Source organism: Aristolochia californica, unplaced genomic scaffold (genome assembly GCF_029961685.1).
Source record: "Aristolochia californica isolate CCGP_79_NKW_82.1479 unplaced genomic scaffold, dmAriCali1.0.hap1 SCAF_9, whole genome shotgun sequence".
Lineage (NCBI taxonomy): Eukaryota > Viridiplantae > Streptophyta > Magnoliopsida > Piperales > Aristolochiaceae > Aristolochia > Aristolochia californica.
In genome coordinates, this window is record NW_027182290.1 from 32,802,139 (window position 1) to 32,817,624 (window position 15,486).

Sequence of the window (15,486 nt, forward strand, 5' to 3'; positions counted from 1 at the left end):
AAGAAAAAACAAGGGGATTGATTGTCCCCCTCCCCACTTTTATTTAAGGAAGAAAAAACTTCCCCATTTGATAAACAATCATGTCGATTAGGTCCATCAACAAGTTTAATCTTGATCATATTGTTGTACATTACTACATAGAAATCACGTTCATATCACACAAAATGCAACTCTAGTGATTGGGATGACAACTATCGGTTGTAGGCTCGAAGATGGAGGCCATTGCTTATGTGAAGAGTTAACATGGTTTTGTACCTGACCCTCTTCTTCTCATTGGCGAGTTTGAACGTGAAGAAGTGCAACAGAACTGCTGCACTTATCTTCATTTGCTTGTAGGCAAAGTCCTTTCCGAGACAAATGCGTGGTCCGGCCTGAAAAAATGAAGAAATGAATGAGATAGTTAAATAAATATTTGCAACCAAGATGATTGGAGGTTATGATCATGGTTGTTTTCAATGAAATGGGTTAAATATGTGTCAGATATTTGCAATAGATAAGCCATGGTTGTGGAAGCAGTGTAGAGCATTTTCTTGCCCAAGAGGGGAGGTGAGGGGAGTGTTGGATTCTAAATGTACCTAATATTTCTCATAAATCTCTAATGAGTAAATGGGAGTTATTAGGTGGATGAGTGAATTGATGTGCTCTCCCAAAATTGACTTAAAAATAATGTGAGTTGTAGGGGCATCTTTGCAAATACCTAGTGGTGGCTCTAACTTTGCTAATATTCTTAACTCTAATGTGTTTGATGTAACGAACTAAGCGAATTGGCCCCAAAGGGTATACTTAGTGTTACCGTTCTATGGATATTCTGAAATCATTCGAGTGGATGAGCCTCCTAAAAAACCTTGCCTAATGAGTAACTAGAGAGATAAGAAATAATTTCAGAGAGATTTGAAGAAATACAAGAAATAAAATTTAGCAAATAATGTTTCTAGGGCTTATATCCTTATTGATTTAATAAATCCCTTTGCATGATGTACTTCAGAACTCCAATTACAAAAGATAGTTTGGATCCTTTGTGGCGGTAATAGCAAAAGTGTTATTACATAATATCATAATTGGACTCTCCACACATTTAACTATATGAAGACTTCAAAGAAAATTTTGAAGATAAATGACTTCTCTAATAGTTACGTTCATAGCCACATATTTTGCATCCATGGTTGATTGCACTACATATTCCTACTTCTTAATTTTCTAGGAAATGACACCGTCTCCAAACATGAAAATGAAACAAAAAGTGGACTTTTTTAGTGCTAACACATGCTTAGTAATAGAAGTCAGAATAACTGACCAGTTCGAACTCATTAACCTTAAATAGTGTATCTCACGCATTTGATCCATTTTCAGTGATTGAAACCTAGATTTACTTGAAATTGATTCAAAACTCCAATAACATAGGCAAAGTGAAGTCTTGTACATATAGAGCATGCATAAGATCGCTCAAAATACAATCACAAGGAAATTTAGCCTCATCCACTTTATCTCTGAGTTTTTATGGACAATCTTTTTTGCTCATCTTTTTCATAGCATCATATGGAGCATTTGCACTTAATATAACAAATAGTCATATGAAACCAATTTAGAAGAGTATCAATAAACCTATCTTGGGATTAACTTACCTTTCTGAAATTCCTATCTTGCATAATTTTAATGTTGAAGATGTACAAAGCTTCTCCAAGATATTTTATTTCAAAAGTGTAAAATAAGCTTATAATACTTCCTAGTTCTTAAGAGCTCTACAACAATTCCTAATGTGACTCGGCTTGTGAAAAAAGAAATGCACTTTTTGTTGTGTGTTAACCTCAACTTTTTTGTTGATTTATTTTCTTGTCATGAAATTGATGCTTTCTCTCTTTCTTCTTTGGTTTGAACACGCATTGCTAGCAATTGGTAGTTTTAGTTCATCACTTGTTTGAGCTACCCAATCTTCCTGATGGTCCACTATATTCACAATTTCTTCCATGGTCCTTTGACCTAGAAAGTGAGTAATAATCTTCTATATACGTATGGGACTTGGACAATGAGTTAACTATAGAGTTAACCTTAGGTATCTCACCTAAGGCTCTACCATGGTATACCAACTCATATGCCATAGCAAGTATATGTATTTATAGGACCTACACAATGAGTTAATTACAACATCAACCTTTGGTTTCTCATCTAATGCTCTACCATGATGTACCATGGCTTTGTAGGTGTGGGGTTCCTATCAATAGTTTTGTCATTGAATGTCCAATACTGGAATAATGACTAACAAATCCACCTCTTGAGGCCATTTAATAGGGTATATTGACCTTTGGTGAATGGCTACCTAGAGGTGGTTATTAATGAACAACTGTGTAGAGGATATGTATCCCTTTGGTTAATGGTAATATGTTATGGACTCAATAACACTAAGTCATCTACTTTACTTTTATTATTTATGTTGCTTTTAATTTTGAATTTTATTGATTTGTAATAAGACATAAAGGTAGGGGTAGAATTGGGTTTTATAACTCTAACCTATGTTGATGTTAGTTACCCTATTTAAGGGGTAAGGATGGAGAAATAAAGCAAGTTCGGATTTAGATTAAAATAGAGGAATTAGGTTCTTGCTAGGTTCCCTATCTTAGGGTTCTTGGCATGAACTATCTTTGGTGGTTTGTTGCATCCATTGGGGAGTCTTTGAGGAGATCGTGAAAGAAAAAGGAAGAGGAATCATCCTTCTCTTCCAAGCTGCAATAGTTATCCATCTCTTCCACAAACCAGCAGTGAGGGAATGAGGTATTGCGTGAGCCTTAGCATCAAGAAAGAGGTTTTCAAGTAACCGATTGAAGGAGGACTTCAAGAGGAAAGGGACAGAAGAGGAGTTCCGAATCTGGTCAGAGGAGGAGTTCTGAAGAGTACCTTGCTGAGTTACTAGATCCATGGCTAGGGACCATAACAACTTGGTATCAGAGCAGGGTAACCCGACAGAGAGAAGCACCAATGAATACTTTGAATTGCTTGAAAGAAAATTTGATACAGTCCTACAGAGGTTCTCTAAAATTGATATCGAATGGAGACCTTGAAGGGAAGGATGGATAGCATGGAGACTGGTCTGACTACTGGCAAGAAATTTGCTGCATTGGAGGAGAAGTTCACTCTCAGTTTGGAAACCTTGAAAGGAAGGATGGATAACATGGAGACTGGTCTGAGCACTGGCAAGAACCCAATTTCGGGGGACCATTCGCAGTTCAATGGGGGCGATGAGTTTACTAGACACAAGAGTTTCTCGGGTCAGCAAGGACCCCTAATTCCGGGGGGAGGCACTGTACCTCTCATTCCAAATTAGAGAGGAGGGGACCATTTGTATAACAGAGGGGGAGATAAATTTCCTAGGCGCACGAGTTTCTTGGGACAACAAAGACCCCTCATTCCGGGGGGACACTTCTACCAGGGGGAGGCACTATTCCAAGGTATACTAAAATGAAATTCCCTACTTATAATGGGTCAAAAGACCCTTTGACATGGCTGTATCGGTGCAAAAAAAAATTTAGCCATTAGCGAGTCCTAGCCTATGACCGAGTCCACGTGGATGTTTTCCACTTACAAGGGGAATGGTACCAGCTAGTTGAGGTTGATAGCGACGTGGTATATTGGGATTAATTTAAGCGACTGTGCTCTCTCCGTTTTGGTCCTCCGGCTTACAACAACCCTTTGGGAGATTTGGTTTTGTTACGCCAAACTAGGGCCGTGGAGCAATATAAAAAACTGTTACAGGAAAAATTAGCACGAGCCAGCAGTATGGTACAAGTGGACCAGCAAGTTGCACTGTTTACAGCAGGCCTGATTGAGGCGTTAAAGTTTGAGGTGGAGCTCTATGCACCTGTTAACTTATCCAACGCTATGAATATAGCTCGTGCTTTAGAATTGAGACAGAAGGCACTGCATAGACGACCTCCATGGTCAGGGGAGCGAAGCGCTCCATCCAAGGGGCAAGGGGAGCGCATTCCTCCTAGAAATAACCCGGGTATTACTTTGACAGGGGATCTGAGATCTAGTCATCCTACAGCTTTCTATATAAAAAAATTGACAAGTGCTGAGATGGCTGGCTAAGAATCTGTGTTACAACTGTGATGAACCATATCGGACAGGGCATCAGTGCAAAAGATTTTTTTTTATCAATAAGGTTGAAGATGAGGATATCGAGATGACAAATGATATAATAGAGGAAGAACCACCAGACATATCCATGCATGCCATTACTGGGCAGCAATCAGCCACAACTACGCAACATGGAAGCGGCTAGACAACTTCCACCAGGTCTACCCAGCTTCCGAACTTGAGGACAAACTCGATCTACAAGTGGGGGCAGATGTTATAGACTCAATAACACTGAGTCATCTGTTTTACTTTTATTATTTATGTTGCTTTTAATTTTGAATTTTATTGATTTGTAATAAGACTTAAAGGTAGGTGTAGAATTGGGTTTTATAACCCTAACCTATGTTGATGTTAATTACCCTATTTAAGGGGTAAGGATGGAGAAATAAAACAAGTTCGAATTTAGATTAAAATAGAGTAATTAGGTTCTTGCTAGGTTCCCTATCCTAGGGTTCTTGGTGTGAACTATCCTTAGTGGTTTGTTGCATCCATTGGGGAGTCTTTGAGGAGATCATGGAAGAAAAAGGAAGAGGAATCATCCTTCTCTTCCAAGCTGCAATAATTATCCATCTCTTCCACGAACCAGGAGTGAAGGCAGGAGGTTTTGCGTGAGCCTTAGCATCAAGAAAGAGGTTTTCGAGTTGCTGATTGAAGGAAGTCTTCAAGAGGAAAGGGGCTGAGGAGGAGTTCCGAATTCTCAGCAGAGGAGGAGTTCCGAAGAGTACCTCGCCGAGTTACTAGATCCATGGCTAGGGACCATAACATAATAACTCTTGGAAACCTACAAATACCTTACCCCAACCTTGCTGAAGAGGAGCAAACTGATAACTCGTAAACATTCCATCGAAGTTCCGATACAATTGCATTTTCATTTCGGTTGGTTTTAAGGTGAAAGTTATGAAAGCAATTATATTTTGTTTATAAATTTACGCTACTTTATTATTGCAAAAGTCTAATCATGGGGGATGTTATTTGTGCATAGGTGTTAAGAGTAATGTTTCTCTGTAATTCTGATAATTACCTGGAAAGATGCGAACTTGAATGGGCTTGCTGGCTGAAAAATGCCGTCGTCGCTGAGCCATCTCTCTGGTCGGAATTTCTCTGCATCTTCTCCCCATAGGAATTTCATTCTTCCCATAGCATAAGGTAAATATCCGACCTTGTAACCTTTCTTAACCCTGAATCCATCTGGTAAAGTATCATCGGACAAACACGATTTGTAATCCTGCAACACACACAAAACACATCAAAACATGGTTATTAACATTTCGTCCTGAAAAAAAAATGACATTCAGTTCCATTTCGTAGTATCTGGTAAGAGTTATTTACCACGGCAACAGCAGGATGCAGTCGGAGTGTCTCAGTGAGGGCTGCGTGGAGATAATGCATTTTGTTGAGAGACTCTTCCGTCACAAGCTCTGCAAACTCAGCCATGGAAATTCCAGGGGGAGGTCCGATTACTTCTGTTACTTCCTGGGCGATCTTTTCCTGCACCAGAGGATTTTCGCAAAGCATGTAGAGGAACCATGCAAGTGTTGCGGCCGTTGTATCTTTGCCAGCAATGATAATGTTTAAGACGATGTCTCTCAAGTAGCGAGCATTTATGTTTTTGGGGCCTTCTTTACTGAAAATAAGAAACCTTGAGATGATGTCCTTTCGTTCTTCCTGAGAAAATCAAAATTACAAAGTTTTTAGTAAAATGCTTTGGGTAGCCTGGTAGTACCTGAATCCATGGCTGATGTAACTTGAATTGGAAGATGGGGACCTAAAATCCCCAAGAACACTCCCCCTCCTTCTCTACTGCTTCTATTGTATTATGGAAGAAAGGTTCTCCATGATTTAGAACTTGTTTAAATACGATATCATCTCAAGTTAACTAATGGAGTCGATCCCCATCAATCTGTGTTCAACTAATGGCTACCTCTTATGGTTATAATGATCACTTAATGATTAAATGTGATTATTAGCATCTGGGTTACGAGACAAATCTCATTTATTTTCATTCGTCTTCCTGGGGGATTGTCAAGTTCCAGCCCTAAAGCTCTGAACCGATCGAGGTGGAAAGTCTTCCCGTTCAGTGGTTCTCCGCACACAACATGAATGAAAGAGGGGATATAGTTGAACGTACTGAGTCGACATCCTGGCATGCAAGCTGCTTCATTTTCTCGTGGATAAGCTTGTAGATGAAGTCGTCAATTATCTGGATGTTTCTCTTGATTTTAGCTTCAGGTCCAATGTTTAAAGCACGTTCGATCTCCCAAAAAATATCACCGTATCGTCTAAAAATTATGGCGTTGGATTGGTCGAACGCCCTGATGAACCTGGGCCCTTCCTGGTTTTTTCCGCCCAAATTATCCAGGTCTGTTCCAAATGCAACCTTGAAAATGGAATCCAAGGTCGTCTTCATGAACAGTTCCTGTAAACTGAGCGTCAGTAACACGTTAAGGGGTCGCATATATCGAGTTCAGAGTCTTCAGACGCGACTCACCTGGACATCTACGGCCTCTTGATTCGATACAGACTCCGAAATAATCCGAGCTAGCTTCGCCGCGTTGCTTCGGAAAACTTGACTGCTCGTCTCCCTCAACGCTCTGGTGGAGAAGTCGTAGCTCGCCAGTTTTCTTTGGTGGCGCCATTTCTCCCCGTCTACTGCAAAAATTCCATCTCCGAGGAGGCCGCTCATGATCTTGGTTTGATACCAGCCCTGCATTCAAGTACACCCATCTCAGTCAAATTCTTCTATCAAAATATCACAAGTTCATGTCTATAACCTGAAGCAGCTTGAAGCATGAAGATCTACGATCGAACGGGTCAGTTAGGCGAAATAAAAAAGCTTAACGTCAGTTTCCAATTCATTACTTCTTGAGATTTTTCAAATTATGCACCTTCCCATAGTTCTCAAAATTCGTTTTGAGGATGTATTCGACATTGGCAGGGTCGGAGGTGTAGACCTCAAAGCCCCGAGCTCCGAGAATTCTGAACGTTGTGTGCTTCAGAGCGAGTTCGGTGTAGTAATGGTGGAGACGTTTACGGTTCAGGATTTGATGATATATGGTTCCAGCAAGCGGGTGCAGTGGCCGTTCCCTTGACGACCATCTTCCATGGAAAACCTTCAACAGAAGCAGAACTAGCACCAATGTAGTGGCTACCGCAGCAAGAGAGGGAGGAGAGTAGAGGAAACCCATTAAGAAACTCATGCTGGGGGAGTCGGAGAAGGCGATATTGATGAAAGTGGACATGATCATATAAGAGGCTCCCCGGTCCTGGGCGAAGAATATATAAGTTGGGAGCTTGGTCACGGGCACTTGTAAGCCAATTAGTCCCCCTAAAGTGAACGTAGTCTCTCAATGGGCATCATTTGGAGATTAATAAGTTCAAAGAAAACTCCAGCAGCCATGCATAGTTAAAAGGAACGAATCTTCTCAGACATTTACGATGAAAATAGTAGCCCCATTAAGAACCAAATACATCTGGTGTATAAAACTCGACACATCTCACTTTGTAAGAGATATGGAATGAAGGAAAGAGAACAGAGCAGTCATCATCCTGGCTACAACGTCTCCTTTCTTGCATTACATCGTAGTATTTACGAAGCAGATATTTTGGAATGAGAATCTGAAATGGGTTTTTTCCTCAAATTTCTTCACTCTTAACTGCTCTCTGGATTGTTCGATACATTGGATTGCAAAGTCTGAAACTCGGAAGCGCGACAAAACAAAGTGGAAACGCCCAAAGCCTCAGAAATATCTAAGCCTTCATTAAAGCTTGCCTTGCCTCCGACGTTTACAATAACGTTGTCAAGCCTTAATTGCCGTACACTGTGAGGCAGGAAAATTGAATGCTGATGTACGACGTAATCTGATGGCTCTTTGGTTCATAATCATGCTAGCTGCAATTTGAAGCCTTCAATATTGAGGCTGCCCTGCCGACAAAAGATTGAATGAACAAATGGGTTTTCTTTCATCTAGAAATCAGGGTAGTTGAGGTACTAAGGAATCCAATTAATTAGTTCAATGAACAGAACCTTTCCTCTCTCAATTGAAAATGTTTTATTCATGAGACATGAACTTCAGGACTGAGTTAATATGTGTAAGCTTTCACGGGAGAAAAATTTCTTTCCGTTTTATTTTATCTTTTATACATTTACAACATTCTTATTTATACATGGAAGGATTTTCTCTGATTTCTACAATCTCCTTTGATTTTTGGGATCGGATTTCAGCTCTGATTTTCTGGAGGATTTCTTCCTCCTCTGGAAGACTGCTCATGCCAACAATATAAACTCGATGACTGATCATACGAGAGTTTAGAACCCTTGAAGACAAAGGTGCAGAAACTTTTGGTCAGATTCCTCTCTTCTCTCTAACTCTAAACATACCTCTATAAAATCACACACTGACTGACACAGTTTCCACTCAGACCTGCTTCACTCTTGATAGACTACACTCACTTACACCTCTTTATACGAAATGAAACTCATTAATTTTCTGGGAAATTTATTATACCTAGAGAATAATCTTTACACTACCGATTCTTACACTTTTAGGTTGTGTTTAGAACACAGAAAATGGAGAACAGAACTCTCTGTCACCTTTATCACATCAAAGGTAGTTGGTGGTTATGTAGTTGATCAAGATTGTTATTATTTGAATGCAATCAATCAAATCGTTTACACTAACCAGAAGTGGGAGTAATATTGAGTGTTTTTTTTTTCCCTAGCAATGCCATGTCTAAAATTTTCGCAAAATTTATTAGTTGATGGTCACACCGATTTGACTTGGACAAGTCAGGGCTTGGGCTAAGTGTGCTTCCATAAGCATGACTCAGTCCATTGAAAACAACAAATCAAGCCATGATCATAATATCAATCTCAACCATTTCGCTGGCACTACCTCGCATTATGACGTACCAAATCAAATCTTGCCCAATTATGCCCCGTTTTTCAACTTTCCAATGATGAAGCTTCTTTAGTTCGTCATTGTTAGTCAGAAATCGGTATGCAGTCATAATATCATTCTCAAACAAATTATTGCCTTTACTGCGCTACCTTCGAGGTGAGCTGGACGGGCCGAGAGCCCTTTGAAGGTCTATAATATATTAATTATTATTTTGTTATGAGTAATTTAAAATTTTTATACTTGTATCTTAGTTACCCTAGTTTCAATTTCAGGCGAATCTGTATACAACTTGTTTATTTATATTTGATTATTTCTTCTTTTGTGATTATTGTTGCTCTCGATTCAATAACTTTTGGAATTCCTCTCAAGAATTTGAGGAGAGAAACACATATTGGTCCATGGAATCTCTTCGTTCGTTTTCTTCTTACCATCCAAGCTTTGCGAGCGCGATCACAACGAGGCTCAGAGTGTAAATACGAAGCAAAGGGTTTGAGGAAATGGGGAGGTGAATAAAGACGACGGACGAGGTTTACTGCAACTTCGTGGTCAGAAATGGGTTCTGTGTCCACATCGAGCAGGTTGCTTTCTGTCACTACAATTCCCCATTCCAGCTAATGAGGACAGCATCCAAAATGAAGGAGACCTGTGATTTACCTTTCTTCTGGCTCAATTAACTGCTTTTTGATAAGTAAGATGAAAACCTTCATGAATTTTTCTATACGAGATTATTCTTAAGAAAATCATTCCGTTCAAATTTGGACTTAAAAATTATTTATGACATCTACAATGTAAAGTAGCATATCATTTGATATTTTTTGTACAAATTTTGAGATTCAAGGAACTTGATCAAGTATATCCAGATTGCAATCGTCACAAAAGCTATGATTGTTTTCCTTCCTACAGACCGCACGCTCCATGTAAGACGAAAGTTGAAGAATGCAAGGACAAACTATGAATAAAATGAACAGTGGAATCCCATTTTCTTTGCTTTGTTGTTCCTAAGGGAAAAGTCACTAAGTGAGTGACAAATTATTACTGAAAAGAGGGCACAACCCCATTAGGAGACACTAGGAAAACAAAACACTAATGAGAACAGAGAAACTGAGGCCACCATTTGTCCCAGCTTCAATCAAAAAGCACTTATTGCCACCATTCCTTTCACCTGCTTTGGCTTTATTGGGCAAGCACTGATCTTGGCTTGCCATCAATTTGGACTAGACCCCACCTCAGCTATGGGATTTCTTTCGGTGGACAAAAGACGCCCTTCTAACATGAAAAAGTTACCTATAGGTTTAAGAGCAACCAGATACATAGGGTAGAAGATAACACCACCTTTGACCGGCCACGGGTTACTACAGAATATCTTCTGTACCATAGGCAACTTGTTTCTTGAGTGTGTCAACCCATGTTTGATTGTTTTAAACAGAGGAATGACAAGTAAAATAGCTTGTTGAAGCCTAAACATATTGGTAGATTCATAAACGTCTCAGTAAAGCGGGTTTCAATAGTTACTTGGTTAGGTCAGCCAAGGCCACCTCTCTTCTTTTGATTGCTAATGGAGAGGGACTCCCGTCCTTCCCTCCTTTGTATAGGGATTCCATAGATTATAAGAAAGGCTGGTGGTGGTGGAAGGGAGTGTGGAAAGCCCTTAAGCTCCCTTATGCCCACAAAAGACCCATTTTCTCAGCAAGTAGGGGATATGAAGGCCCTTTTTTCGGCTCCAAAAAAAAAAAAAAAAAACCCTCCCTCCTCTGTTAGTAACAAAGATGCCAGAGCTGAGCTATGGAGTCTGGCCCTCTCTCTGGAGTTTCTCATTAGTTTTTTATTCAAATTTTAAGTTTTTAAATGACATCCGCTCAGTGATCAAACTCAGTTGACCCGGTTTATTGGGACTCGACTATTGGGACCAGTGTCTAAGGCCAAGCTCTATAACCTTGCTTTTAAATGTTTATTGGAAGTATGGAGAGCTCGTTAAGCACTCAAGTCAACAAATTACCCTTACCTGTTTTCTTATTGAAGGATTGAGAGTACATGCATGAGACAAACACGATAAATAGTAAAGCAGATCTTTTTACTGTTTTAGTAGTTGAAATCTCAAACCACCTTTTACAATGTTATTTCACTGGTAAAAGTAAAAGTACTTTCATCCCTAATTAGAAATTAACATTAAAAACTAGAGCTGTCCATGCCTCAAACCTCGTTGACTTTCTCTATCAAGCCTCATCATCACCCTGTTTAGTAAATTAGCTTCAACTTCTCTAATCATGTATAGAGGATAAATAAAATCTTTTTGTACAGAGAAGTGACCATTATTCACCGTCTCTCTATGATCTTAAGGGGTTATTTTTCTGTAATATGATTGGTATTACACACTAACCAACCTTGCCTCTCTACAATATTATATGAAATAGCTAATGCATTTAAAGACTTGTGAACTATTAGATTAGTGCCACACATTAGATGATACAGAAAAAACTAGACAAATTTTTTAATGAGAGATGCAAGTAAACAAAGCAATATACTAAGTTGCTTGTGGACAAGCAACTGACACGATCGCAAACTCAAATGAATATCTTTAGTGAGTGGCATTTGGTTCCGTTTGGCCAAACCATTCCAAATCTAGGTGAAAGCATCTCATGATACGGCATTAGAAGCTTTTCAATCAGGAGGCAGCATCATGGCCTATAGCCTGTTGGTTATATTATTCTCTTCGCTTCGCCAATCACGACAATAATTTTTTTTTTATCGGTTTGATCCTTCCACGTTTCTCCATCTACTTCTCTATATCTATTGTTAGGTATGCATCTTGGGATCCATACAATTTGAACTACAAGGATCAACTACTCTAACCAATAGTTGGGAGTTTCGTGATATTTGAGAGAGCTTTCAGTAAGGAAACAAGATGAAACACTCTTCAGATTTCGGCTGTGCTATCTCACTTAACTTTTGGAAGACTATTCTTAGGTCTTGTTTGTGGCAATAGAAAACTACAGGGAAAATGTCTAAATGATAAGAAAATGAGTTTCTTATAGCTTCAATTTGCTTAAAAAATGAATAAACCTAGAAACGGGATTGGGACGATGAGCATGAGAGACTAAATTAAAGCACACAAAAGCACAAACAGTGTAGATGGAAAGTGGGAAGAAAGTTGAAAGGATGAATTCTGTGGCGATACATTACCGTCTAAGGCGTGACGCATGCGGGAGGTCTCATCCACTGATTCTCGCGTTTCTCCGAGCATCGACATCCTGACAACGACGACAACATGATGAGCAAATACTTTGTTAGCCAAAATTAATGTTTAAAATACTGATCCATTAGTTAAAAGTACCTAAAAACTATGTGTGAGGATTGTTAGTGGATCAGAAACAATCTCCTTGGTAGTACGTAAGCGTGTTTACATGCGTGGAAACTTGTATTAAACTAATCTTAGAAGCCACCACCGGTTCCACCATTTAAAAAGGCTGCACTCTTCTTGAAGGAGAAAGACGGATCGGCGAAAGACGACAATCTCAGATCCATTAGTGAAATGGCCGTGAATATATCCTCAATGGCATCATCAACGAGAGGAAGAATATGAAAAGGAAGCAAATCAACTAACTGAACTAACTTCTACTAATCCAATCTTGGGAATAATAATAAAAAATAAAAATAAAAACAGCACAGAGAGAAAGGTACTGAGGGAGATGCTGTTGACGATGAACTTATCCTCTCTCGGCCAATCTCTACGAATCTGTTATCCACACAAAATGAAGTGGAGGTAGGGATGGCTGTCGACGGATCACCAAAGCTTGCAACCTGCTCTTTTAACGCATTAGTGGCTAAACCGAGTCTTCTATGGTCAAATTTAAAGAAAAAAGATGAATAAGCCAGGTAATATCAATAGTCAGTGCGGCTTTGCGGGCTACGGGAACTTTTGGTGGTGCTGCAAGGGCCACTAAAGAGCGTGACGTCAGGGGAACAAAAATAGCAAAAAGTCAGGTGCGGATAGTGGGGTGGGGTGGAGTGCTGGCGACAAAACAAGATGGTACAAATGACGGTACCGGGAAGTTGCCCGAAGAAAACCGATGATGGCTTTCGCCTGAGTTGACGGGTCACTCAATCCAGTGGCCCGGAGGTGCACCCTGCACTGCACCCCACGCGCGTCTCCCTACAGGGGGGCCCACACCTCAACGTGCTATCCTCCTCCCGACCCTGCTTTTAGCGGGTAGCCCTTAAATCCAGTCCCCTTCCGTACGTAACTCCGGCGTCACGTCTAATCCGCTTTTGCCAACCTTTTCCTCGACCCTCTTTCTTAGTAGACCTCATTTACCCAAACTGCCCCCTCTTGTTCTCCGGCCATAAATCGGTCTCACGAGATGAAGGGAGAATTCAGGATTGGTGGTTAGCTAACCTGCGTGGTTCATTCTCAGGCAGATAAACCTTCACTGGACCGTCGTGTCGCTTGCTTCACGGCCAAAACCAGAAAGAAGGAAAGCACAGGAACCGGAGAAAAAAACCTAGGACAGAATTGATCCTCCAGGGCTGAAAAGAGTCTACCATAGAAAACGAAGAACGGGGGCTGCGTGCATGGATGATCTTTGTGTGTCGTTGAGGGCGAAATCGAAAGCAGGGGTTAGAGAAAACTGGAATTAATGGCGGAAGGGGGCAGGTGGAGGGACGGTAGGTACTTGCAGAAGAAGACAATCATCTTTGGGTCATTTTGATTATGGTGGGGCCAGAAGAAGTGGTCGTTGAGTCATCATATGTTTTGCGGAAAGACGTTTCCCCCAACCTCCCACCTCGTTGCGTCGGATGCGGCTTTGCGACATTGGCTCATCCTTCATTTCGCCTTATTCTTCCTCCTCTTCGTCGTCTTCATAGATTAACATCTATTTGTTAATTGTCTTCATCCAGACTGCGTCAGCCTTTCTTTGTCAATAAAACATTCTCGGTTTAATAATCACTGGCCACAAAACTTAAGAGTCCTTTTTCTCTGTCTTATGTAAGCATTCCACTCGATGGTGTCTGATAATGGAGGATGGATCTATCGTAATACAGAGAGCTCTGCATACATTCACGCGATGTATGAAACAATCTAATACATTCATTAGAGCTTCAAAACTTATAAGTACGTCCGTACCTGTATCAATCGAAGCTTCTCTGTTTGTTCTATTTTGCAACGTGGTTTCCTTGATCGCGACCAGTTTGCTCGAGTTTCCTGCGTGGAATTTGTTTGACTCACCATAAATGTTAGCACCGTACCTGTCCCGCAGTTTTATAGCTCCAGCGTATAACGACGGTCATGAGGGTTGTCCAACATTCAGTCCATTTCCTGTCTTTACAAGCATCATGGGTGGATCATGGATGGCAACGGGGCCAGAGGAAAAATGCGAAGGGATTAAGTTGGAGGAAAGGTACAAATCCGCCAATCTCCTGGCCGCAGTAAAGCTTTCTTCCTCGTCGTAACTTGTATGAAATACATGTATGAGGCACTAGCGACTCGATGGAGATCCATTCATGAATCTGAATGCATTCATGCTTGAGCAACAGAACGAGAAGATGAATGCGAGGTTTCTGTGCATGCGAAGAACTGTCTGCTCTTTAAGAAACTCTTGACACTGTTCTGCTTTTTAAGTTGCGCGGGCCACCACGCCAACCTTTTCTCATACTATAAACACCCAGCAATTGCTCGTCCTTCTCTTCTCGACAAACACCCGTTCTTCTTCTTTTACCACAACTCGAGCTTTCCTTTCTCGAACTCCACCTCTTACGCCATGCAGCCCGCTGAGGTTGCCGGAATCCACTGCCTTGGACCCATGAATCAAAACTCTCACCCTGGCCACTTCAGTTCTATTCAGAGCAACTTGCCTGCTTTTCGCTTCAGTAGATTCCTCGGCGCCTATCCTTCCCACCATTTTCAGATTCCGCCTAATATCCACGAATTCACGCCTCAGACTCCTTCCCTGAGCAGCAATTCCACTTCGGACGACGCTGAGGAACAGCAGATTAGTGTCATAGACGAGAGGAAACAGAGGCGAATGATATCAAACAGAGAATCTGCTCGCAGGTCGCGAATGAGAAAGCAGAAGCACCTGGACGAGCTCTGCTCTCAGGTGGTTCGGCTCCGTACAGAGAACCGTCAGCTTATTGATAGGCTTAACGATATTTCAGAGTGCCAGGAAAGGGTCGTGCGGGAGAACGTGAAACTCAGAGAAGAAGCCTCACAGCTCCGGGAAACACTGAAAGACTTGCAGCTAGACAACCCTTACTCAGTTTTAAGAGACTTGGAAGAAGTACCCTGCAACACTGCACATCTCAGAGCTGAATCAACGAACCAACCCATTGTCACATCCATGGATTTGCTTCATTGAGAGGGTTCTCGTTTTTTTTTCTTTTCTTTTCGCTCTTTTTTGCTCTTTTCTTTCTTCGTTCCTCGTGTCCTGACTGAGGTTGTCTTCCCGTCATTTTGAGCTGTAAG

At 40.9% G+C, this 15,486-nt stretch overlaps 2 protein-coding genes and 1 long non-coding RNA gene across 4 annotated transcripts; 1 reads left to right on the forward strand and 2 right to left on the reverse strand.

Annotated features, from left to right (window-relative positions):
• LOC137941037 (cytochrome P450 704C1-like) lies at window positions 1–7,419 on the reverse strand. 2 transcript variants are annotated; one of them, XM_068786256.1, is made up of 6 exons: window positions 7,080–7,419; window positions 6,617–6,832; window positions 6,257–6,544; window positions 5,458–5,793; window positions 5,150–5,353; window positions 1–371 (listed from the first exon to the last, which is right to left on the reverse strand). In XM_068786256.1, the coding sequence occupies exons 1-6, from the start codon at window positions 7,371–7,373 to the stop codon at window positions 192–194; spliced, it is 1,518 nt and encodes a 505-aa protein (XP_068642357.1). In that variant the 5' UTR covers window positions 7,374–7,419; the 3' UTR covers window positions 1–191. The 2 variants fall into 2 exon arrangements, with proteins under 2 accessions (XP_068642357.1, XP_068642356.1); XM_068786255.1 differs by having other exon boundaries at window positions 7,014–7,419.
• Window positions 7,420–11,049: 3,630 nt separating this feature from the next.
• Window positions 11,050–12,878, reverse strand: LOC137942213 (uncharacterized). The gene is made up of 3 exons (XR_011110490.1): window positions 12,358–12,878; window positions 12,207–12,274; window positions 11,050–11,257 (listed from the first exon to the last, which is right to left on the reverse strand). It is a non-coding gene; the product is annotated as an uncharacterized lncRNA (long non-coding RNA).
• A 1,840-nt stretch (window positions 12,879–14,718) lies between these two features.
• LOC137941513 (basic leucine zipper 43-like) lies at window positions 14,719–15,484 on the forward strand. The gene has a single exon (XM_068786960.1). It carries the CDS (start codon window positions 14,783–14,785, stop codon window positions 15,377–15,379), a length of 597 nt encoding a protein of 198 aa, XP_068643061.1. The 5' UTR covers window positions 14,719–14,782; the 3' UTR covers window positions 15,380–15,484.
• The last annotated feature ends 2 nt before the right edge of the window (window positions 15,485–15,486 follow it).